The sequence below is a fragment of the Theropithecus gelada genome, chromosome 12 (assembly GCF_003255815.1).
Source record: "Theropithecus gelada isolate Dixy chromosome 12, Tgel_1.0, whole genome shotgun sequence".
Classification (NCBI taxonomy): Eukaryota; Metazoa; Chordata; class Mammalia; order Primates; family Cercopithecidae; genus Theropithecus; species Theropithecus gelada.
The window spans coordinates 13,328,685-13,353,646 of NC_037680.1; the positions used below are offsets into that span (position 1 = coordinate 13,328,685).

Sequence of the window (24,962 nt, forward strand, 5' to 3'; positions counted from 1 at the left end):
GCAAACAAGTGTGTTTATGGTGATGAATAATTTTCTCTCTCACTCCTTTCTTCCTTTTGCCCCTCCCCAAAAGTTACCTCTGTTGCCAGTTTTGTTTTTATTTTATTTTGACTCAAAATGACCTTGAGTCATTTTGTTGCATGTCTTCTGGAAGCCATCACACTGAGAGAGCAGTAACTGGAGTCTGACTGACATCCCTGGGATGTGTACAATATGTCCCTCACCAATTAGACCAAAAGATCTTTCAGGAACTCTGGATATCATTAGAGAAATAGTGTATTTCCCTGTCTCTCACAGACATGCGAATTCATCTTTGCAGAAAGGCTGATTAATTTAATTTATTTTACTTTATTTTATTTTATTTTATTTTATTTTTTTTTTGAGACGGAGTCTCGCTGTGCTCCCAGGCTGGAGTGCAGTGGCGTGATCTCGGCTCACTGCAAGCTCCGCCTCCCGGGTTCATGCCATTCTCCCACCTCAGCCTCCCAAGTAGCTGAGACTACAGGCGCCCGCCACCACGCCCGGCTAGTTTTTTGTATTTTTAGTAGAGACGGGGTTTCACCATGTTAGCCAGGATAGTCTCGATCTCCTGACCTCGTGATCCACTCGCCTCGGCCTCCCAAAGTGCTGGGATTACAGGCTTGAGCCACCGCGCCCGGCCTTATTTTATTTTTTGAGACAGGGTCTCACTCTGCCGCCCAGGCTGGAGTGCAGTGACACTATCTTGGCTCATTGCAACCTCTGCCTTCTGGGTTCAAGCTATTCTCATGCCTCAGCCTCCCAGAGCTGGGATTACGGGCATGCACCACCATGCGAGGCCTGTCTCAGCCCGTCTCAGCCTCCCAAAGTGCTGGTATTACAGGTGTGAGCCACCGTGTCTGGCTCATTTTAGAAATCGTTTATTTTTGGCCTGGCATGGTGGCTCACACCTGTAATCCCAGCACTCTGGGAGGCCAAGGTGGGTGGGTCTCCTGAGGTCAGGAGTTCGAGACCAGCCTGGCCAACATATTAGTCTCTGCTAATAGTGATAAGTATCTCATCATAGATTTTAAAATTTGCATTCCTATTAAGAGTAATGGGGAATATCTTTTCACACATTCACATGGTGAAACCCTGTCTCTACTAAAAGTACAAAAATTAGCTGGGCATAGTGGTGTATGCCTGTAATCCCAGCTACACGGGAGGCTGAGGCAGGAGAACCACTTGACCCAGGAAGATGGAGGCTGCAGTGAGCTGAGATTGCGCCACTGCACTCCAGCCTGGGTGACAGAGAGAGACTCTGTCTCAAAATAAATAAATAAATAAATAAATAAATAAATAAATAAATAATAGTTTATTTCTTTTCTGAGTATAGGTGTATACCTTTTATTTACTTATTTTTGCATTTCTATTGATACATCATTTACATGGCATAAAATTCACCAATTAAAAGTTTACAATTAAGTGCATTTTAGTATATTCACAAGGTTGTACAACCATCACCACTAATTCCAGAATATTTTCATCACTCCAAAAAGAAACCTGAGGCTGGGTGCAGTGGCTCACGTGTGTAATCCTGGCACTTTGAGAGGCCAAGGCGGGTGGATCATTTGAGGTCAGGAGTTCGAGACCAGAATGGCCAACATGGTGAAACCTTGTCTCAACTAAAAATACAAAAGTTAGCCGGGCATGGTGGTGTGCACCTGCAGTCCCAGCTACTCGGGAGGCAGGGGCAGGAGAATCACTTGAACCCCGGAGGCAGAGGTTGCAGTGAGCTGAGATCATGCCAGTGCACTCCAGCCTGCGCAACAGATTGAGACCCTGTCTCAAACAAAAACAAAAAACGAAACAAAAAGATACCCATACCCACTAGCACTCATTCTTCATTATACCTTTTATTTTTAGAAATAAATAATAGCATAGCATATATACTGATCTTCACCTTGCTCTTTTTACCAAAACATGCTTCTCAGAGATCTTTCCTTATTAGGATTCATAGTTTCCCTATTCTTTTTAATGGCTCCATGTTATTCCATTATATGGATAAACCATATATTTGATCAGTCTCTGATAAATGGACATTTAGCTTGTTTCCAGTCTTTGCTATCACAAACAATGCTGTAATAGATACCGTTATATATGATATTTTCTACACATTATGTATCTGTAGAATAAATCCCTGGAAATAGAATTCCTTGGTCAAAGGTCTTAGGTGTTTTAAATGTGGGTAGATTTTGACAAATGTCTTTCCTCTAAGGTTATGCCAGTGTACGTGTCCACCAGCAACAAATGAGTATCTGTTTCTTCTCTTTCACTAGCACAATGTCATTTTTAAAGCCTCTGCTAATAGTGATAGGTATCTCATTGTAGATTTTAAAATTTGCATTCCTATTAAGAGTAAGGGGGAATATCTTTTTACATGTTTGCACTCTACTTGCATGTCTTTCTTAGAGCAAAAAGGAAATTAAGCCATCGTGCTCCAGTCTGGGCAGTAGTAGTAGTAGTTAAAGCACAGTAAATTGTTGTAGAGTTCTTTTACTTGCCCTTTTAGTTCCCAAACTTCCTCCTTCTCTGGCCCCACCTCCAACAATTTCTTCAACCATTTTATTCCCTTGGAAAATGCACTCGGGAAAGTATTTCTGTGAATTCTAAATGAACTCAAAAGCTTCCTAGCTTTAGGGGCAATGGGATATTAAGCCTTGCCTGAGGTATTATTATTCAATGTTTAAAAGCTTAAAAACCTAATTCAGTAACTTTAAAAGATGCTGAGAAATCTAGTCAGAGATTTAGAAACTAAAAATAACCTTTTGCTTTCCTACAAGAGGTTTAAGAATAAATTTTTGGAAACCACAAGAAACAGATGAACCAATTCCAAAAAAGGGAGCTGACAACTTTTCAAATGTAGTTGCAAGTTGCCAATACTTAATTTTCTGCTGAGGTTTGCGAGGAAGTTCACCAACTCCCAAAAGGATTATGGTAAATCCCAATTTTAGTAAATAGAGAAGGAAGGATGTTGTCTACTAAACAAATTCCTGGATAGGGACGGGAGTGGAAGATAGCAATTTTTGCAAGAAGAGTGTACGTCGCAAAGTGGCCCACATCAATGAACACAATCCTGGGCTCTGGATTTCTGACCTGCTTTGGAGCTCAGCTATAACTAGTGATTAAACAATTGGCATCCTAAACATGACAGGGCTCCAAGTGAATTAGGCCTGCCTCTGATAAATGGTACTGGTAACCATAACAATGGCTGGTAATCTTGGCTTCCATTCACATGTAAAAGTGAGATATTTAAAAGCTGACTGCAAGCTCTGAGCTTGGATGGGGCCTGCAAACTGGTGGACATCACTGGCGGATAATCTGGTTGGAGACCTAGCCATTGCATTTGGGGGAATGCCCAAAGTCAGTTAACTATAGGTCTTTTTTCAGAACCATTCAATACTTTTAAGAAAGAAATCCTCTAACCTCCTGTTTAGGAAGTAAAATGTCGCTGCTGTCAATCTGAAAGCTGCGCCAAAAAGAGGGTCTGGGGAGTTTCAGTTTTCAATCTAATACCTCACTCTCTTTTTTTTTTTTGTTTTTTTTGAGACAGAGTCTCGCTTAGTCGCCCAGGCTGGAGTGCAGTGGCGCGATCTCGGCTCACTGCAAGCTCCTCCTCCCGGGTTCACGCCATTCTCCTGCCTCAGCCTCCCGAGTAGCTGGGACTACAGGCGCCCGCCGCCTCGCCCGGCTAATCTTTTGCATTTTTAGTAGAGACGGGGTTTCACTGTGTTAGCCAGGATGGTCTCGATCTCCTGACCTCGTGATCCGCCCGCCTCAGCCTCCCAAAGTGCTGGGATTACAGGCGTGAGCCACCGCGCCCGGCAATACCTCACTCTTTACTGAGCCTGATGTTTCTAGGTCTGGAGACTCTCTGATTCAGTTTCTCTAGAAAATAAATTGATAGGACAGTGTCTAACTGGTCCTCATACAGACTGCTACTCAATGCTGCTATTCAACAGCATATTTCACATTTGCTTTCAGAGATACATGGTTATTCCAAATTACTGAGACTTACTTTGGGTTCTGCAGCAAGAATCAGAATGCTTCCTGATAGTATCTCCCCGCTGCAGGTACAGAGGTTTCATTTTATGATGTTGCTAAGTTGGTTTCCCTGGGGGCCTCTCTCTCTCTGCCTCTCTATAATCAGTCACCAAGTCTCTAGACATACCTCCTTAATAGCTCTCTTCATTCTCTTTCCTGATTCCCATTGTAATCACTTAATATAGATCCTCATCATTTTTCTCCATGTATACTAGAATAGTCTTTTAACTTGTGTAGTAGGCAGAATTTTAAGATACCCTCTAGGATTCCTGTCCCCAGGTTATTTAATCAATCATTAATTTAGATAATGCTATAAAAGGACTTTACAGATATAATTAGGTTACTAATCAGCTCACTTTAAGATAGGGAGATTACTGAGTGGGCCCAATGTAATCACTTGAGCCCTTAAAAGCAGAAGAGGAAGGCAGAGAGATTCCAAGGAGAAATATGTAGAGGTCCACATGCTAGGACCACAGAGAGGCCTCTAGTAGCTGACAGTCCAGCTGACAGCCAGGAATAAACAGGAACCTCAGATCTACAACTGCAAGGAACTGAGTTCTGCCAACAATCTTAGTGAGCTTGGAGGTGAATTCTTTTCCAAGCTTATCAACTAGAGCCCAGCCAGCCAACACTTTGATTTCTGCCTTGTAAAATCCAGAGCATTACTAGAAAACTAGTAACAGCCAACTTGGACTTCTTACTTATAGAAGGGTGAGATAATAAATGTGTGTTGTTTTAAGCTGCTAAATTTGTGGTAATTTGTTATGGCAGCGATAGAAAAATGTATCTTATCTCCCCACTTTGAGTCTTGCCCTTTTTGATCTAATCTCCCAACTGCTGCTAGAGCTAAAAAATAAAATGTATTTTTACATTTAGAATACTGCTGAATTCTAAAAAATACAAATCTGATTAATCTGCTGCTTGTTAACACAAGTTATATCCTTAATATATTATCTATATGTAATTTTATAAATAACATTGTGTGTCTGACTTTGGTTTTATGAATTGACTTTTGCTTTTAAATCTGATCAGTCACCTTTCTCAGTTGGTACTTTAAGTGGTCATCCATGTCCAATGGAGAAGAAATAATAGGGCATATCTAGAAATAGCTAGAAATTCAGTTATGAAGAGAATTATGATCATGTGAGAAAGAGAAGGTCAACAAAGACTGGTTACAAAAATGAGAAAGATTGAGAGGACTGGAAGTATTGAGAAAAATAAAATAGGCATTGTGCTTTTTGATATATGTGTGTGTGTATGTGTGCACTTATGTGTAAGCATGTGTGTGTGTATATATATATAAATATGTAACACACATATTTTAAATGTATTTTTATAGAAAATGGCACATGCCCATGGGAAAAAAAATCAACCGTTACAGAAGAGTTCAGGCCAAGAGTCCAAAACTGGCAACTTATAGATAAATTCAATTAGTCAAAGGGCTTTACTGTAACATACAGTATCAATTTACTATACTCATACAGCATTTTAAATTTATTTATTCATTTTGAGACAGGGTCTTGCTCTATCACCCAGGCTGGAGTGCAGTGGCATGATCACAGCTCATCGCAGCCTTGACCTCCTGGGCTCAGGTGATCCTCCTGTCTCAGCCTCCCGAATGGCTGGGACTGCAGGCGTGAACCACCATACCTGGCTATTTTTTGGGTTTTTGTGGCGATAGAGTCTCGCTATGTTAACCAGTCTGGTCTCAAGCTCTTGACCTTAAGTGATCTTTCCACCTTGGCTTTCCAAAGTGCTAGGATTACAGGTGTGAGCCACCATGGCTAGCCAGTATTTTTAAATTTTATTAATTTAATTTAATTTTAATTTAATTTTTGTTTTATTTTATTTTATTTCTGAGACAGGGTCTCATTCTGTCTCCCAGGCTGAAGTGCAGTGGCGCAATCATGGGTCACTGCAGCCTCGACCTCCAGGGGATCAGGTGATCCTCCCGCCTCAGTCTCCAAAGTAGCTAGGACTACAGGCATGCACCACCATGCCTGGCTAATTTATCTGTTTTTCGTAGAGATGGGGTTTTGCCATGTTGCCCAGGCTGGTCTTGAACTCTGGGCTCAAGAAATCTGTCCTCCTTGGCCTCCCAAAGTGCTGGAATTATAGGCATGAGCCACCATGCCCAGCCCAATATTTTATTTTTAAATCTGAATTTGAATGACTTCATGGGTTCCAAATCTGCCTGTTTGACATAGTCTCAGCCCATATCTCATCCTTTTCTAGTTTTACAACTGACCTCATTCATTCATTTGTGATTCTTGTTTTGTTTTTAGTCAAATGAGTTTGTAATCTTGGCATAAAGTATAAAGTCCCTACTACGTCCACAAATCCTCAAGTTTTATGCCCTAGAGCAAGATTTCTCAACAGTGGTAATATAGACATTTTGAAATGGATAACTCTGTTTTGGGGGGTGCAATCCTGTTCACTGTAGGATTCTCAGCAGCATCCTGGGTCTCTACCCACTAGATACTCCCTAGTCACATCCCTTACTTGAGACAATTTAAAATGTCTCCAGACACTACCACCCTAGGGGACCAAATTGCTCCCAGTTGAAAACCACTGTCCAAGAGAAACCCGTGATAAGAATTTCTAAGGTATCCTTCTAGACAATTTCTATGTCAGTAATAGCAAGTTGTGCAAATAGTAAAGTTTGTGTCTCCATCCCCCTTTTTTTTTTATAATTTATATCTACCTTTAACAATTTATCATAAGTATTATTCCTTGTTCTTACAAACAAATAAATGTGCTATATGCCATACTTTGAAACAGTGGAAAAGATTTTCACTATATGGAACTATCATAATTTAATCAACCATGTTATGGAACTATCATAATTTATTTAATCAACCATGTTCTCGGTCCCTTGCTTCCCCCCCAACCCCTGGATTTTTTTTCACCTGTGTGCATGGATAAAGCTAGAGAAAGGAAACCTCTCTGACAAACTGATGAAATACAAGGATGAAGAGAGATTACCGGTGTATGGAGGCAGCAAGAGTTAAAGGGCTTTCTCTGCCAATGCTGCCGTTTGCTTTGTTGCTTTGCAATTTCTTTGTTTTGTTTTGTTTTGTTTTGTTTGAGACAGGGTCTCACTCTGTTGCCCAGGCTAGAGTGCAGTGGTACAATCTCAGTTCACTGCAGCCTCAACCTCCCAGGCTCAAGTGATCTCCCACCTCAGCCTCCTGAGTAGCCAGAACTACAGGAGTGTGCCACCTGGCTAATTTTTATTTTTTTATAGAGGCAGGGTCTCCCTATGTTTCCTAGGCTGATCACTGAACTCCTGGGCTCATGCAATCTACCCACCCTGGCCTCTCAAAGTGTTGGGATTACAGGCATGAGCCACGGCGCCCAGCCTGCAATCTCTTTCAAAAGCAAGGACTGGGCTACAAAACAGCAGACCACTTTTCCTGATAATCCTTGCTTCATGCTAAGAAAAGAGTTTACAAAGAAGGGGGATTTGAGATCACACACGGAGAGACTTGAGTGGATAAAGATGATTGTGATGGCAAGGAAGGAAATCAAATGTACAGAGAGATTAGAAAGGAACCTGTAATGATAAGGGCAAAACAGTCACAAATATCTGACAGTCAACCTTTCCTTTTATTTCATTTCTAATCATGGACCTGATTATAGTTATCTTCCATTACTTGGGTGGTGATGCATTCAAACAGAACCAGCTCCCTTGCTGCACAGCATCATACTCCCCCACAGCGGGGCCAAGCAGATGGGGTCCAGAGGCATGCTCTGATGTTCTAAGAGTAAAATGTATTCCTGTTGCTAATAAGTGTCCCAGGCTTGGCAGGTCATAGGTTGCACCATCCTGTGACTCTGGTCTTTTTGTTGATGAATGGGACTCATGGAGAGTAAGATCTGGACAACCTGATCTCTTTTAGCAGATTTTATCAAATTCACTAAACATATAATTATGTTGTTATGAAATAATATGGCTGTGATTTTATGCATAATTTTCTCATAACTCATCAGGATTTCATTAATAGTTCCAAAAGATGCCTCAGACCCTCCTGTAGAAAGAACCATGAAAAGTAATATAATACAAAATTTAAAAAAAAAGACAACTCATACCTTTTGGTGCAATTTTGTTTGGTTTGTTGCTTTGTGATCTCTTCCAAAGCAAGAATTGGGCTACAGAATAGCTGTCCACTTTTCCTGATTATTCTTTGCTTCATGGCAGTTAGACTACTCCATTCTCGAACAAATCTCAAAATCTGGCAGAAAATGAGATAATAAAAAGAGTTAACAGCTCACAGTCATCTTCCTTTGAAAGTGAGCCTATTTATAACATCAGAAAACTGCTCTTTTGTTATGTCCCCCAAATAGGCTTTTGAGTTCCACAACCTAATGCTTTCTTCAATTTGACGCAATTTTCATATCTTTATTGTGAACTACCTACAGCATTCTCAAGAGATACTTTTTTTTCCTTTTTGATAGGGTCTTGCTCTGTTGCCCAGGCTGGAGTGCAGTGGCATGATCACGGCTCACTGCAGCCTTGACCTCCAGCAGTCCTCCTGCTGCCTTAGTTTCCTAAGTAGCTGGGACTACAGGCACATGCCACCACACCTGGCTAGTTTTTCTATTTTCTGTAGAGACAGGGTCTCACTATGTTGCCCAGGCTGCTCTTAAACTCCTGGGCCCAAGTGATCCTCCTACCTCACCCTGCTTAAGTGTTGGCATTACAGGAGTGAGCCACCACACCCAGCCAAGAGATCTTTTTCAATCCAAAGCTTCTCTAAAGGCATGTTTCAGGACATGCAGTGTATGCCCTTAACACACATAGATCAACAGTGATAATATGCTCATTGAGACCAAAAAAGGTCTGGAAGTACATATCCCAGCTGGGGTCAAGGCAAAACTAGGTGACAGAATGATAGTGCAACATCTGAGAATCGCTTTGTAAATGATGCCTAAGTTTTCACAGGAAAAAAAAATCAATAAATCTGGGACATTTTTAGTAGGGTTACAGTCAAGTATATATAACTGGCTATTTTTTGGGACTCTGAGAATCAGGATTAGATTATTCCAAATAAATAGCTGACTGTTCCCTTTTCATTTAAAACAGGTATAGCTGACCTATGGGCAATGCTTCATTTCCACTCAAATGGTAAAAAAAAAAATCACCATTTTCTTGTAAAAATGGCACACAGCATGCTGGGTTAGCCCCTGAGCATGATGACCCTTCTTGGCAGTGAAGGAAAATCAGCCACAGATGAGTGTTAAGACCTCCCTGGCAGGAACTTGGCCTGGAGCTGCATGCTGGTGCTTCTGCTAATGAATCAAGAATCACCCAATAAGGTATTATCTCTGCTCTTGGAATTTGTCATTGTTAGAACTTAACCTTAGTAGAAAAAATGTGATTCTAGCAGATACAAATATCACAGTTGCTAATCCTGTGAATGAGAAATTAAATAATGTGAGGATAATTCTATCCACAGAAACAGCAACTGTAGGTGTGATCATTTGCCAAGGAAACAGATTTCACGTATATTCTTAGCACCGGGTAATTAATAGGCACCACCTAGACTGAAGAAAATGCAACCAGTGATTTGACTCTATAACATGACACAAAGTGCTTTTTTAAACTTAAACTCAAAATGATCATTAAAATTATTAAAACAAGTTTATTTAAAGTAAATAAAGCCATTTTATTTAAAACTATTCTTACCAGTGAGCGATTTTGTTTCAGCTGAAAGCTTGCTGGTAAATCTTCCCAAAGGTCTAATTTTATATCCAAAGGAATGAAATTACAGCTCATCTGTTTTCCACCCTGATGATAGATTAGGAAGACACTAACAATCCATTTTTGTATAGGCACTAGAAACTATTTTAAATGAAAATAATTATATTTTGACGCAATATGCCTAGTCTCCTAAAAGAAAAACTGAGCTGACACATTCTAGACAAGGGTCCACCAAAATGGCTCCTCTGGAGAAACTGTGAGCCAAGAAGGGGAGGCAGGCTCTCTACCACACTGGGTGCTTCCACTGCCCAATGCCTACCCCAAGGTTATTGCCTTCAGCCTGGAATGCTTTGTTTACTGCTGTGTCATACTCTTTTCTATTGACTAATCTTGGAAATATGTATCAAAACAATAAAATTATACACTGCAAATTAACATAGAAGAATATTATATCCTTGAAGTTAACAGTAGCACAACCATTCCCAAATTTGCAAATAAACTTTATACTCACTGACAACATAAGTATCACATCAAAGAAGGGTATCAAGGAATAGTCTGAATAACCTTCACCAAATGATAAGTCTGTCCATTGTTACAGGAACAAGGAAGTAAAGAGAAGGCAGAAAGATCAATTCTAGAGAAGTTACTTAAAAATTTGCTCCCCCAAAGCAATGTCACAGTATCAGTCAATGAGGACTGTCTGCCAATAGTACCACCTGGAGAGTAAGTGGAACTGCATTTAGGTCCCAACCATCGGTGCACAACATCCTGAAATCTTTTTTTTCCCTTTTTTTTTTGAGACAAGGTATCACTCTGTCACCCAGGCTGGAGTGCAACAGTGTGATCTCGGCTCACTGCAGCCTCAACCTCCTGGGCCCATGTGATCCTCCCACCTCAGCCTCCCAAGTAGCTGGAATTACAGGCACAAATTCCACCACACCTGACTAATTTTTTTCTATTTTTTGTAGAGACAGGGTTTCACCATGTTGCCCAGGCTGCTGGGCTCATGTGATCCTAACACCTTGAACTCCTGGGCTCAAGTGATTCTTCCACCTCAGCCTTCCAAAGTGCTAGGATTACAGGAATGAGCCACCATGCCCAGCCTCTGAAATCTTAAGGGTACAAAGTAACCACATACAGCGGTGCAGTAGAGGTATTTCCTTTATAAATGGGAAGAATCTCTCATACGAAAATCTACTTTATCAATAGTTGAACTCATATTCTCTCAGTTAAAAAAAAAAAGTTACAGCTCCCACAATTACTTTAGAGAAAAACATACAAAAAGTACGCACTGATTAAAAATTTTGAGGCCAGGTGCAGTGGCTCACACCTGTAATCCCAGCACTTTGGGAGGCCAAGGCGGGAGGATCACGAGGTCAGGAGCACGAAATGAGCCTGACCAACATGGTGAAACCCTGTCTCTACAAAAAATACAAAAATTAGCTGGGCGTGGTGGCACGTGCCTGTAATCCCAGCTACTCTGGAGGCTGAGGCAGGAGAACTGCTTGAACCCCGGAGACAGAGGTTGCAGTGAGTCGCGATCCCACCACTGCACTCCAGCCTGGGCAGCAGAGAGAGACTCCATCTCAGAAAAAAAAAACAAAATTGGTATGTAATTCTAAACCCTGATATAGACATGGGATTCTGGCTGAAATGAACAGTTCTAATACGACACAGGATGCTAAATGTCTGTTACTACTCTTCCTTTAAAGGGGTATCCTTTTAGGCAGTGAACTAGGAATTATTTTATTTTATTTTTATTTTTTTAGACAGAGTCTCACTCTGTTGCCCAGGCTGGAGTGCAGTGGCACAATCTTGGCTCACTGCAACCTGTACCTCCCGGGTTCAAGTGATTCTCCTGCCTCAGCCTCCCAAGTAGCTGGGATTATGGGTGCCTGCCATCACGCCCGGCTGATTTTTGTATTTTTAGTAGAGTCGGGGTTTCACCATATTGGTCAGGCTGGTCGCAAATTCCTCACCTCAGGTGATCCGCCTGCCTCGGCCTCCCAAAGAGTTGGGATTACACCCATGAGCCACTGTGCCCAGCCTTACTTCAGCTCTTTTAAGGTGAAAAGGAAAGCTTTCATTTCAGCTCTACTCTGGTTGTGAAAAGATATGTCAACAATTCATCTGCTCAGTGTCTTGTGTTTGGAAAATTATTTGGGTGATAACATTTTATGGTAAAGAGACATGTAAGTATTTAGAACAGTCATAAAACTATATTTGATACCATTAACAGAAATGTCAAGAAGAAGCAGGCTACTAGGCTGGCGGCAGAGCCTGAATACGGGTCAGCGAGGTGGTCGCTGTGGTTTGGTTTGGCAGCAGGTGCATTATACCCTCTATCAGGAGCCTGCAGTTCTCTGTCTGCACCCCAACAGGGATACAACACTGATCAGGTAATCCAAGAGGCAGAGCTTTCAGTGTATAGAGTTAAAAAAGATTAAAGAATTTAAGGGCTTCTGGATTTCTGTGGTATGCTCTGCCTGGTGTCTGTCCTTTGGTTTTGTCTACCTTCAAGCCCCTCTTGGGACCATTTCTCTGTCCCTCTCCTGTGATGGTCTGAGAAAGAAGCATGGCCTAAAGCTCTCCCAACATGGGGGATGAGGGTGGCTCAGGCACTTAAACCTGCCTCAAGATGAATAAAGGAGTCACTGGTGTTCCCTGTAGCCTGGTTCACCATGTCAGAGGCTCCACATGGTAGATCAGGCTCCACACCTGTAAGAGGAGAATTGATTACTGCCTGGCTTGGTTCTTGGTGTCTCTCTCTCAGTTATTGTCCTATGCTAGAGGCTGCTTGGGGATGCTGGTATTCATGGTCCTAGCCATCTCCTCCTAAGAGAAGATTATTACATGGTACACTATCTATCTATATCTATATTTGGTTTAGTAGAAAACCTGTAACGGAAAGTTTGGTCATCTCCAACATATTATCTTTTATTTTTTTTTTTTTTTTTTTTTTGAGGCGGAGTCTTCACTCTGTCCCCCAGGCTGGAGTGCAGTGGCACCATCTCGGCTCACTGCAAGCTCCGCCTCCCGGGTTCGCGCCATTCTCCTGCCTCAGCCTCCCGAGTAGCTGGGACTACAGGCGCCGCCACCGCGCCCGGCTAATTTTTTGTATTTTTAGTAGAGACGGGGTTTCACCTTGTTAGCCAGGATGGTCTCGATCTCCTGACCTCGTGATCCGCCCACCTCGGCCTCCCAAAGTGCAGGGATTACAGGCGTGAGCCACCGCGCCCGGCCCATATTATCTTTTAAACATCGATATAATGGACCATGAGTTTTAAAAGTTTCAAATACTATCTTATTATACTTATAAAGATTAGAAATTTAAAACTTTAGGCCAGGCGCAGTGGCTCACATTTGTAATCCCAGCACTTTGGGAGGCCGAGGCAGGCAGATCACGAGGTCGGGAGTTCAAGACCAGCCTGGACAACACAGTGGAACCCTGTCTCTACTAAAAATAGAAAAATTAGCTGGGTGTGGTGGTGGGCGCTGCAATCCCAGCTACTCGGGAGGCTGAGGCAGGAGAATCGCTTGAACCTGGGAGGCGGAGGTTACAGTGAACCGAGATTGTGCCACTGCACTCCAGCCTGGGTGACAGAGCTAGACTCCGTCTCAAAAAAAAAAAAAAAAAAAAGAAATTTAAAATTTTAGACCAAATAAAAGTATTAATAATCTATCCAGGCCATAGATTCTCACTTTCAGAATGTCGTGTTTTCATACCAATAGCAAGATACTGTTTGCCTTTTCCACTCTCATTCTTTCACAAACGTATGGTGACTTTTTCCAGTGGCTACATGAAATGCTGTCTCAACAAACTGAACACAGAGACAGATACCGGAATCCCACTGTTTTCCATTAAGACTTTAGAGAAAATTGCTAAACATATAAAACAATGACAATCTTCTCACTAAATATTTTTTTGACTTGGAAAATATAATTATTTTAAATAAAAAAGTTATTTATATAAATATATAATGGGTTTATTTATCTTAAAATATGCATTTCCTCACTTAAAAATAATTGTTGGCCAAGCATGGTGTCTCACGCCTGTAATCCTAGCACCTTTAGGAGGCTGAGGTGGCAGACTGTTTGAACCCAGGAGTTTGAGACCAGTCTGGGCAACACAGCAAGACATTCTGTCTCAAAAAAAAAAAAAAAAAAAAAAAAAAGACCCTCTCTCTCTAAAAAAAACAAACAACCAAACAAAAAAATGGCCAGGTGTGGTGGCTCACACCTGTAATCCCAGCACTTTGGGAGTCTGAGGTGGGCGGATCACAAGGTCAGGAGTTCGAGACCAGCCCAGCCAATATGGTGAAACCTCATCTCTACTAAAAATATAAAAATTAGCCAGGTGTGGTGGCAGGTGCGTGCAGTCTCAGCTACCTGGAGGCTGGGGCAGGAGAATCCTTTGAACCCAGGAGGTGGAGGTTGCAGTGAGCCGAGATGGTGCCACTGCACTCCAGCCTGGGCAACAGGGTGAGAAAAAAAAAAAAAAAAAAGAAATAGAAAAATGTAATTGTTAATTATTCACATTTAAGTGAATAAATGAAAAAAAAATTTTTTTTTTTGAGACAGAGTGTCATTTTGTCGCCCAGGCTGGAGTGCAGTGGCACGATCTTGGCTCACTGCAACCTGTACCTTCCAGGTTTACACGATTCTCCTGCTTCAGCCTCCCGAGTAGCTGGGATTAAAGGCAATCGCTACCACACCCAGCTAATTTTCGTATTTTTAGTAGAGAGGGGGTTTCGCCATGTTGGCCAGGCTGATCTCAAACTCCTGACCTCAGGTAATCCACCCACCTCAGCCTCTCCAAGTGCTGGGATTACAGGCGTGAGCCACCACATCCAACCATAAATGAATACTTTTGAGAAGCTCCATTTTAATTTCAAATATAGTAGACATCAATAGATATAACCTATATAAACAAAAGGTCTTTGGGGTTCTCAATAAATTTTAGGAGTGCAAAGAGGTCCTGAGTCTAAAAAGTTTGGGTACTACTAAGCTAGCCTATGGCAGGAATCAGCAATCATCTGACAAAAGCTTCCTAGCATTTACTCAACATGAATGGGCAGGTCTAGGCTTCTGTAAAGACGCTGCTGCTCCTGCTGCTGCAAGTGATCAGTGCAGGATTAACATTTATGGAGAGTTCATGTAGGCCAGGCACTGTCCTAAGTGCTTTACAGGACTCAGCTCATTTTATCTTTGCAACAAATCCTGTCTGCATTTTATTTTTTATTATTTTAACAATTTTTAATTTTTAAGGGTACAGAGTAGGTTTATATACTTATGGGATGCATGAGATAATTTGATACTGGCATACAATGTGTAATAATCACATAAATGGGGTAAATGGGGTATACCACATTTTACAGTTGAGGAAATTGAAGCACAGAGCAGTTGAGTAATGTGTCCAAGATTACATACTAACAGATTTGAACTGAGGCAGTCTGGCCCTGAAGTCTATGTTCTTAAAGACTGTGTGGTTTTACCTCTCATTGTCTTTAGATTTAACACAGAAATTTGAGAATTAGCTTTAAGGAGGAAAATAACTAGATGCTTATCTCATTGTTAATAAAATTAAGTATCTCCACTGAAAAGTGAAAAAAGGAAGTATTTTTTTATGTTTCAAGTTACAGACTCTGCATGATGCTTACCTTAGTATAGATGTGAATCCGGTCAGTATTCCTACTTGCACAAAACATTAAGGTGTCATACACTGGCAAAGTGTCTGAACTCTTCAACTGTTCTATTAAAGAAGACAAAAGAGAACCTGAAGGCTTATCTACTCTCTATCTAAAATAGCTTATTTTAATCATGTGTAGGTTAGAATGATGAAATAGCTATATCAAAAATATCAATATATTTAACAAAAAGTAACTGTCTAGCCTTGAAATAAAACTACCACAGTAGGCCATTGAGGAGCATATCGGCTTATAAATGGTAACCAATTGTTTTACATTTTTGCTAATGACCTAACAAGAAACAAACAGATTCAGAATTAGCTGAAAAAATACAAGTTAGGTAGGCATAAGGAAGAATTTCCACCAATAAGAGCTGTTATTGGTCTTGAAGTTTAGACTAATCTATTCCTTTTGCTAGAGTAGATTTGAGACTGAATAAGCACCATTTTGATTATTAGCAGCAACATCGCTATGTTGAGGGCCACTTAAATGCCTGATTCCCTGGAGCCTAGTGCCTGACATTCACAAAAGAAGATAAGTAGACAAGCTTCTTTTCTGATAATCTCTTCTTATTTAGCCCTTTCTTAGTCCTACTGTCCAATATATTTTGCAGGAGATACAGGATTATCAATGCAAGTCTAAATAATAATTAGAGTTAACATTTAGTGAGCACACACAATGTGCGAGGCACTGTTGTAGGTACATACAGTAATACCTTTCAGAAATAAATAGTGCATTTTACATAGGAAGAAACTGAGGCACGCTAACTTATGGTCACATGCCTAGTAAGAGGACATAAAACCTGCAAGCTGGCTCCAGAGCCTGTGCTCTTACCTTCTCTCACAGTTCCTCAGTGATCTTTTAAAGTACTTTCCCAGACCTAGAAGTCTATGATTTGTTTGCCATTCTACTTGGCAATGTCATCATACTATTATTTTTCTAATCAAGGCACTGACCACTTTACAAACCTGATTTATGAATTATTCCCTTATTTTGTAAATTCAAAAATGTACTTTAGGCCGGGCGCGGTGGCTCAAGCCTGTAATCCCAGCACTTTGGGAGGCCGAGACGGGCGGATCACAAGGTCAGGAGATCGAGACCATCCTGGCTAACACGGCGAAACCCCATCTCTACTAAAAACACAAAAAATTAGCCGGCCGAGGTGGCGGCGCCTGTGGTCCCAGCTACTCGGGAGGCTGAGGCAGGAGAATAGCGGGAACCCGGGAGGCGGAGCTTGCAGTGAGCTGAGATCTGGCCACTGCACTCCAGCCTGGGCGACAGAGCGAGACTCCATCTCAAAAAAAAAAAAAAAAAAAATGTACTTTAACATCTCTGAAACTGGCATGTCTTACAGTCAATAACAACGATGGCATTTTACAATCATTGCTGGCCATGTGGCAGTTGTAAAACAGTTGTCTTTGCCTTAGTATGTATAAGCTGAGTCATAGCTGTAATACTATTGTCACTTCTACACTACACATGAGGTATATGCATTGTTGTTACTATATGTATTGACTTTATTACCTTTAAAATGTCTTTACATTTTTTCACTATGATTTGGTATTGAAATGAAAAGTTATCATATATACCATAAAACTTGGATACAGACCAGGAAAGCATAAACTTGATATTAAAGGAGCAAATGTGTATCACTGGAGGAATAACCAAAATATCTTATTTTCTTGTAAAGGAATAATGGAGTGCTTCATGGTACCAAAGGAAACGAGAGCTCTGCAAATAGAGGAAGATGTCTTACATTTGGTTACTGAGATGTTCAAAAGGGTTGCCTATTACATGCCAAAGAAAGCAACTGACAGCAGGAGAAATTGCCAAATCCCTCAGAGCACATGAAAGAAATGTCAAAGCAACAGAGGATGATGTGGCCTGGTCTGGGCTAACATTAAGGTATTGTGTCATAGCTTAATTGGCAGTTTTCTTTGAAGAACTATGCATTAATGCTTAAAGATCAGAAGCCATTCTTTGATAAAAATAACTGTAACAATTCCAAATCAGTTGATATTAATTCTTGATAGCTATCAGCTACATTAGGGAACATATTTATCTTTTCAGTGTTGCCATGAAGTGTAAATTAATGATTTGAGACTATAGATAATGCACCTATGGTTATTCTTCCAAACTCCTGGAATTCCAGAGAGAACAAAACTACAGTTCTAGAGTAGTACATATCACTCTGGTTCTAAAAGAGCATATGTAGGTAGAATAAGCATTTAACATAGTGTGCTTCCTTTGTTTTCTGTTTGTTTTTCATTGAAATTCATGTTAGTGGAAAGATGTGAAGCATACCTCTTATGTGGAATTCTCAGCCCAATGATCTGAAAAGTCAAAAAAGGGAAACAGGAATAGGTAAGGGGTAAATGCTGGCATTGTCTGGAGTGAATGAGGCCAAAGCAAATTTCATTGGCAGAACAGAACTTCAAAGTGATTTCTTTTTTTTTTTTTTTTTTGAGACGGAGTCTCGCTCTGTCGCCCAGGCTGGAGTGCAGTGGCCGGATCTCAGCTCACTGCAAGCTCTGCCTCCTGGGTTCACGCCATTCTCCTGCCTCAGCCTCCCCAAAGTGATTTCTAAAAAGCATTTGTAAGTACAAGCTAACATGTTTTCATCAAGAGACCAATGTACAACTAACAAGCCAATATTTCCCTGCCATAGATGAAGAGATCCATAGCCCCGTTGATGACAATTGCCAGGTGTTGGTTCCTAGTCTGCTATTTAGTTCACTGAGCCATATGCTGTCCCATAACCAGAGTTTCATCAGCACTTGAGAGTTTCTCACAGTAAGATAAAGAAAACTAGAGACACCAAAGAGTATAACCCACCTGAGTCTACACTGTCTACTTAAAAGCTGTTAAAATGAACAGACCTAAACAGATCCATTCCAAGACATTCTTTGGGAAGACCTTGAGAAGTTAGAAGGAAGGCTGAGAGAAGAAGAAAGGAAGATGCCTTGAGCTCAGAAATTCTTAAATGAACATTTCATTTTAAAGCTATGAGTCAGACTCTAAATTGTATTAGTGTTTAATAGCAACTAACTTAGAAGAAAAACTTCAACAGTCTCATCCCAACTACTGGGTTTGTTTTAATAAGAATATCAACCTGTATGTTACTATGGTCACTAAATGAGTAACAAGGAAAATAACCCAAAAGTACTCAGTCTCTTGCCAGCTGGCCCATAAATGATAGTGAAGTATGACATACAGGCTGGTATTTGCTAACCATCACAGCTATAAATAATGAATGGAATCAACCAAAAAGTAAATAAATCCGAAACACTGTATGGTTGGCTCCAAATGCAGTCATGATTCATACAGTCTTGACATCATGTTCCCTAAAAACATTTTCTTTAAAATACTTTTTTAAAAAATGCTAATTAAGTGCAACCATTTACAACAATTTTTGTGTAAAGGATTAATGATATGCTAAGTGTTAGTTAATTATCTGTCAGTCTTACTGTTTTGTCCAAAGCACCTCCCAAATATCAAAACAACACCCTTACTGTGTGAATGAGCTAGGCTTGGTTGAGGCTGGGCAACAGGCCTGGTGGCAGCACATGTAGCTATTTATCGGTTTTGCTCTATGTGTAATGTCTGAATGCCAACAGACATACTCAGCTCTTCCAGCCATCTGGTGTTTAAGTATGTAGTTACAAATGGTTGGTATTTTTTAATACAAAAGAGAGTAAAAGGAACCTGGAACAAGGTAGTAATTACTAATCTAATAACAGTATTATGTGTGAAAGTATATGGTTATTACTTGGATGCTAGAAATGGAAACAAGACTTACCATTACCTTGCTGGGATGTAAGTCCATCTTCTTTCTCAATTTTTGATGTCTCTTCCTTGCTGTCAGCCAACTGGTCAGGTTCTGACTGTGCAAGGGCTTGTTTTTCACAGTCTGAGATAGTTTGAACCTTTTTGGAGGTGTCTTTCTGAGAATCATCCTCGTTTTTATCCTGGATATGGTTGAGGCTATCTATTTGCATAACTATTAAAATAAAGATTATTACAAAAATGTAATAATTTACATTTAAAAGTAAAAAGAATGTAATAGGTAGGTCTTATAGAAAGAAACAAAGTGAATACTGTTTATTCATATGTTTGGAACATTTATCAGGAGCCTACTATATGCCCAGTACTATTCTAGATGCTGAAGAGACAGCAGGAACAGGACAGAGAAATCCCTGCATTCTAGACTCCATTCTGAATGGCAGAGAATGACAATAAAATAAACACATAGGTAAATAGTGTATTTCAGATAAAGACACAACTAAGGTTTTTTTTTTGTAAGAAGGTTTTGGAGAGCACTCCTATAGCAAAAGTCATGAGGACCAAGCACTGAAAGGAGTCCCATTTGAGTTGAGAGCTGTTCATGGATCTAGGAAGCTTGGACTCGGGCCTATATTCTTGGTCTAAATATTCTAAATGTAACTGGAAGCCATTAAAGAGTTTTAGGCAAAGGAATAAAGGATCACTTTGGCTGCTGTGCACTGAAGGATCAGATTAATATGGAGACTGTTGAGGTCTGGGAGAAAGATAGTGGCTTTAGAGTAGGATGGTAGCAATAAAGATAAAGTGGTTGGAATCAACATTTATTTGGAGGTTACCTGATGGGTTGAGTGTGGGAGGTGAGCAAGAGACCAAAGATACAGCCCAGGTTTTTAGCATGATGTAGTAAAGAACAGGGAGGAGAAGATTTGGGTATTAGATGTGGCAGCGGTAGAAATATAAATCTAATAATTGTATTTTTATATATAGTAATATCACTGTTACATAGACTATCTATTTCTCTCTAATCAGACTTTCATATTCACAAAAGGTAGTTTTTATTTTTTTAAGTTGCTTGAGAGATTCCTTATTAAATCCCAGGTCTAGAAATTTTCATTGTTGCTCTTGGTATCACAAAGGAAAAATCAGAACTATAAAACCCATATTAAATTATGACTTTTGTTGCTAAATCATTCAACTTATACATTTAATGTGAACTGACATTATTTCATAGTCAAAATAGAACTTATTTTTATTGCCTGTAGCAGTTGGGAATTGCATGGAATCATGCTAATTGTGACAGAGATATTACATGGAATAAGCATGTGATTCCAATTTAGTTCACAGACAACAGGTGCCCACATACAAATATAACCACCACCCACATGGCAGACTTGTCAATTTTGGTAGAAGCACCCAAAGTGAAAGAGGGAAGACTCAGCTCTTCCCTACATTTTCCTTCAAATCAAAATTAAGACAGAGAGAAGAGCAAGGCAGGAGGAAGGAACTGCAATATCAGAATTTATATCTTAGCTGAGTCTTTGTCAATGCCAATATTTTGAAGAATTAATGTATGATGCAAAATTAGATGTGTACAATTATTACAAATGATAAAATAAAATGTGTACTTCCAGTTTCCAAAACTGTCAGCTTGGCATTTTTATTACTATAAAAATGCTCTATAGAATTGGAAACAAGAATACGGATGTATGACAACCATGGGTATTAATAATCATTTCAGAAACTAAACATCAGAAAATGGTATCCCATGCTATAAAAACATACTTGAGGTATATTTATGATTTCTAACTTTAAAATAATATGTTTTAAAAAAGAATAAGCTCAAAAAAGCCAGACATCAAATCGGTTCACAAATGAAGACTGATCCATAGAGCAATTTTGATGCTTTGAAAAGCAAAAACTATGGCACAATGTATACTGACTAGGCAAAGAAGCGACATTATATTATTTTGCTATTTAAACATAAAAATAATCCACAATTTCCTTAAAAACAAGTATTAGCTACAGAGGAGAGAAAATAGTAAGTCTATGAGTATAAGGCATATTTGCTACCATAGCAACAAAGCTTCTATTCCTGCCCACTGAATTCATATCCTGCTGACATTAATCAGAAATGTCCATTTGTGCCAAATTAATGCCATATCACAGACGTTTGGGGATATACATTCTTGACAGAACCAGGAGCTTTTCACATTCCACAAGGGATAAATTCAGTCTTCACTATATGAAGCTCTTATTCCAATTTAAAAGCTAAAGTTGTGCTGAGTCACACTATCCGTGGAAAACAGCAGTCTCTATAAGCACAGGTTATCTGAAGACACCACTAACAGCCCTTACCTCCGTGGTCACCTTCTATATACTCACCAGCACTGCCTTGAGGATTCTCACACATTTCGCAATAAGGTAACACTGAATTATTGATATATGTGCAGAAACTACACTGCCAGCCCTCTACAGGAAAGGCTGGGGTGGCTGACTGGGCCTTGGCCTCCTGGACACTTTCCACGAGTGGAGTTCTGATTTGCCTGGACTGGGATGGTGTCTCTTCCGAGGGACTGCAGTGGTCATCCGAGGCGGCCAATTTCGATCTTTTAGTTTCAGGTTCAACATCACTTTCATAATCGATGGTATCTCCTGCAGCTGTTTTTGTAGGGTCTGATGACACTACAGTATTTTCCTCCTGGAATCTCTTTGATTCATCACAGGAGGTCATCAACTGTCTTTTTTTAGGTTGTGGTAAAAAAAATGATCGAATATCATGCTGTTTTTCTTTTTCGAACTAGGAAAAGCAAACAGTAGTTATCAAAGTAAGAAGCAATCTAATATGTTCTTCTTACATAAAAGAGCTTAACAAAATATTTTAATTAACCATATTGCCTTATCCTTTAAATACCTTTTGGAAATGAATTCATATATACATACATATATATATGTATGACTCTTCATATATACATACATATATATATGTAAAACATATCCATGTACTTCCTGTGTCTTAACTTTTTTCTTAGCACTTATTGTGTGCCAAGCATTTTACGTATATTAACTCATTTAATCCTCATGTCAGTTCTGTGAGGTCAATACTATTATTATTATCACATTTTGAAGGAGGAAACTGCAGCTTTAGAGAGGTAAGATAACTTGGTTAGAGCGGTTATATAATAAAAATATACTTAATACATTACCCTAAATGTATGTCAGGGGAAAAAAGGCAATTGTGTATTCAAATATTTCAGGACAATCAAGGACCTAAAAAAACGCTTTCACACCCAAACTATAAACACAATGTTCATACATAATGTTATTCATATGAAAATGTTTTCTTGACCAAGAAGCATCTTGACCAGGAAGCTGTTAATTAGGCTGGGTGTGGTGGCTCATATCCATAATCCTAGCACTTTGGGAGGCTGAGATGGCAGGATTGCCTGAGCCCAGGAGTTCAAGACCAGCCTTGGCAACATGGTGAAACCCTGTTGCTACAAAAAAAAAAAACCCAAAAAAACAAAAAAAACCCCAAAACAAAAATTAGCCAGGAGTGGTGGCGTGCACCTGTAGTCCCAGCTACTTGGGGAGCTGAGGTGAGAAGATTGCTGGAGCCTGAGAGGTTGAGGCTACAGTGAACTGTGACTGTGCCACTGCACTTCAGCTGAGGCAAGAGAGTGAGACCCTGGGGGGGAAAAAAAACAACAAAAAAACCTGTTAATTAGGACAGCTTCTTTAGTAGACACATTTTAATAATAACCTTGTTTTCCAGAAATGTATTTTTTTTTTTAAGAACAGCTATACCATTGCATGTTTTTCATCTTTTCAATGTGTGAATCTCAGTTTCCTATTATAGAAAGTAGGATACCTGTCTCCATGGTTTATTAGCTACAGTGAGGGTAAATTAAAGGATTTAGTTTTAGAGGTGCAGTTGGGAGCTATGTTAGAAACACGCTGTGGCCGAATATATTTTCAATGATGGTCACACCAATTCTTATGTCATTTCACATGCTCTTCTTACAATGTGACACTGACATGCCTCCATTGAGAGGTGGGATCTATGTTCTTCTTCCTTGAACATGAGTAGACCTTTGTAACTGTCTCACCCAACAGAATGCAGTTAAAATAATGCTGTGTGACTTCCTTTTTTTTTTTTTTTTAGGCAGAGTTTTTCGCTCTTGTCGCCCAGGCTGGAGTACAATGGTGCAATCTTGGCTCACTGCAACCTCCGCCTCCCAGGTTCAAGCAATTCTCCTGCCTCAGCCTCCCAAAAGTAGCTGGGATTACAGGCATTCACCACTACGCCCAGCTAATTTTTGTATTTTCAGTAGAGACGGGGTTTCATCATGTTGGCCCTCGTCTTGAACTCCTGACCTGAGGTGATTCACCTGCCCTGGGCCCCCAAAGTGCTGGGATTATAGGCGTGAGTCAGCATGCCCAGCCGATGCTATGTGACTTCTGAGGCTAGGTCATTGAAAGTAATATGGCTTCAACTTGGCTGGCCCTCTGTCACTCCCTTTCTTTCTCTCTTGGGACACTTGCCTTGGGAACCTAGACACCATTGGTGTGAGGAAACCCAGGCCACATGGAGAAAGCCTGCAGTGTTCCAGTTGACAGCCCCAGAAAAGCTCCCAGGTGACAGCACCAATTGCCAGACACATGAGTGAACAAGCCTTCAGAGAAGTTATCAGCCCCTAGCGTGGGTGTCTTCCAGGAAAGGCCACAGTCATCATGGAGGAGACATGTCATCCCTGTTGTACCCTGGTTGAATCCTGCACCCATAGAAACTATAAGAAATAATACATGGCTATTGTCTTAAGACACTAAGTTTTGGAGCAATTTGTTATGCAGTAATAGATAACTAAGACAGACCCTGTAGATAATGATAGCAAAATACCATATATTGTAAATGATATTTTACAAAGTGAATATTATCTGTACTTCTTAGTGGTACTGTATGAGAAAGAATTATAAAATTCATAAAAACAGAAAGATTAGTGGTTACCAGAGGCTGGAGGGGAAGGGGAAATGGAGAGTGATTGCTAAATAATTATAGACTCTCTGGGGTAATGGAAAATTTTTGGAAATACTGGTGGTGCGTGCACAACACTGTGAATGTAATGCCACTAACTGTACACTTAAAAATGGTTAAAATGGCAAATTTTATGTTACCACAGTATAAAAATTCAAAAAAAAAAAAAAAAAAAGCGAAAAAATAAGGAAGGAAAATTTAGGCTGTTCCCTTATTTGTAAAATTAAAACATGTTATCGGCCGGGTGCGGTGGCTCAAGCCTGTAATCCCAGCACTTTGGGAGGCCAAGACGGGCGGATCACGAGGTCAGGAGATCGAGACCATCCTGGCTAACACGGTGAAACCCCGTCTCTACTAAAAAATACAAAAAAAACTAGCTGGGCGAGGTGGCGGGCGCCTGTAGTCCCAGCTACACGGGAGGCTGAGGCAGTAGAATGGCGTAAACCTGGTAGGTGGAGCTTGTAGTGAGCTGAGATCCGGCCACTGCACTCCAGTCCGGGCGACAGAGCAAGACTCTATCTCAAAAAAAAAAAAAAAAAAAACAAACATGTTATCATAGGGAAAAAAACTCTCCCCTACCCCACTACTCCAAATAATGTAGAACTCTTATTTTGCATGGCTAATTTACACATTCTCAAATACTATAAAAAGTTATCTAATTAGTTGTGAAATATACAGAATTCAGATAAATATA

At 40.2% G+C, this 24,962-nt stretch overlaps 1 protein-coding gene across 3 annotated transcripts in view; it reads right to left on the reverse strand.

Moving 5' to 3' along the window:
• The window catches only part of ZRANB3 (zinc finger RANBP2-type containing 3), a 310,204-nt gene that overhangs the window by 12,454 nt on the left and 272,788 nt on the right, over nucleotides 1-24,962 (reverse strand). For 2 of the 3 annotated variants that reach the window (XM_025405290.1, XM_025405291.1), the window contains exons 13-17: nucleotides 21,619-22,033; nucleotides 19,253-19,453; nucleotides 15,427-15,518; nucleotides 9,752-9,853; nucleotides 8,155-8,297 (exon numbers count right to left, since the gene is read on the reverse strand). In XM_025405290.1, coding sequence (XP_025261075.1) covers nucleotides 8,155-8,297; nucleotides 9,752-9,853; nucleotides 15,427-15,518; nucleotides 19,253-19,453; nucleotides 21,619-22,033 — 953 coding nt within the window. The remainder of the gene's footprint in view (nucleotides 1-8,154; nucleotides 8,298-9,751; nucleotides 9,854-15,426; nucleotides 15,519-19,252; nucleotides 19,454-21,618; nucleotides 22,034-24,962) is intronic. The other variant, XM_025405292.1, reaches the window with a different exon arrangement.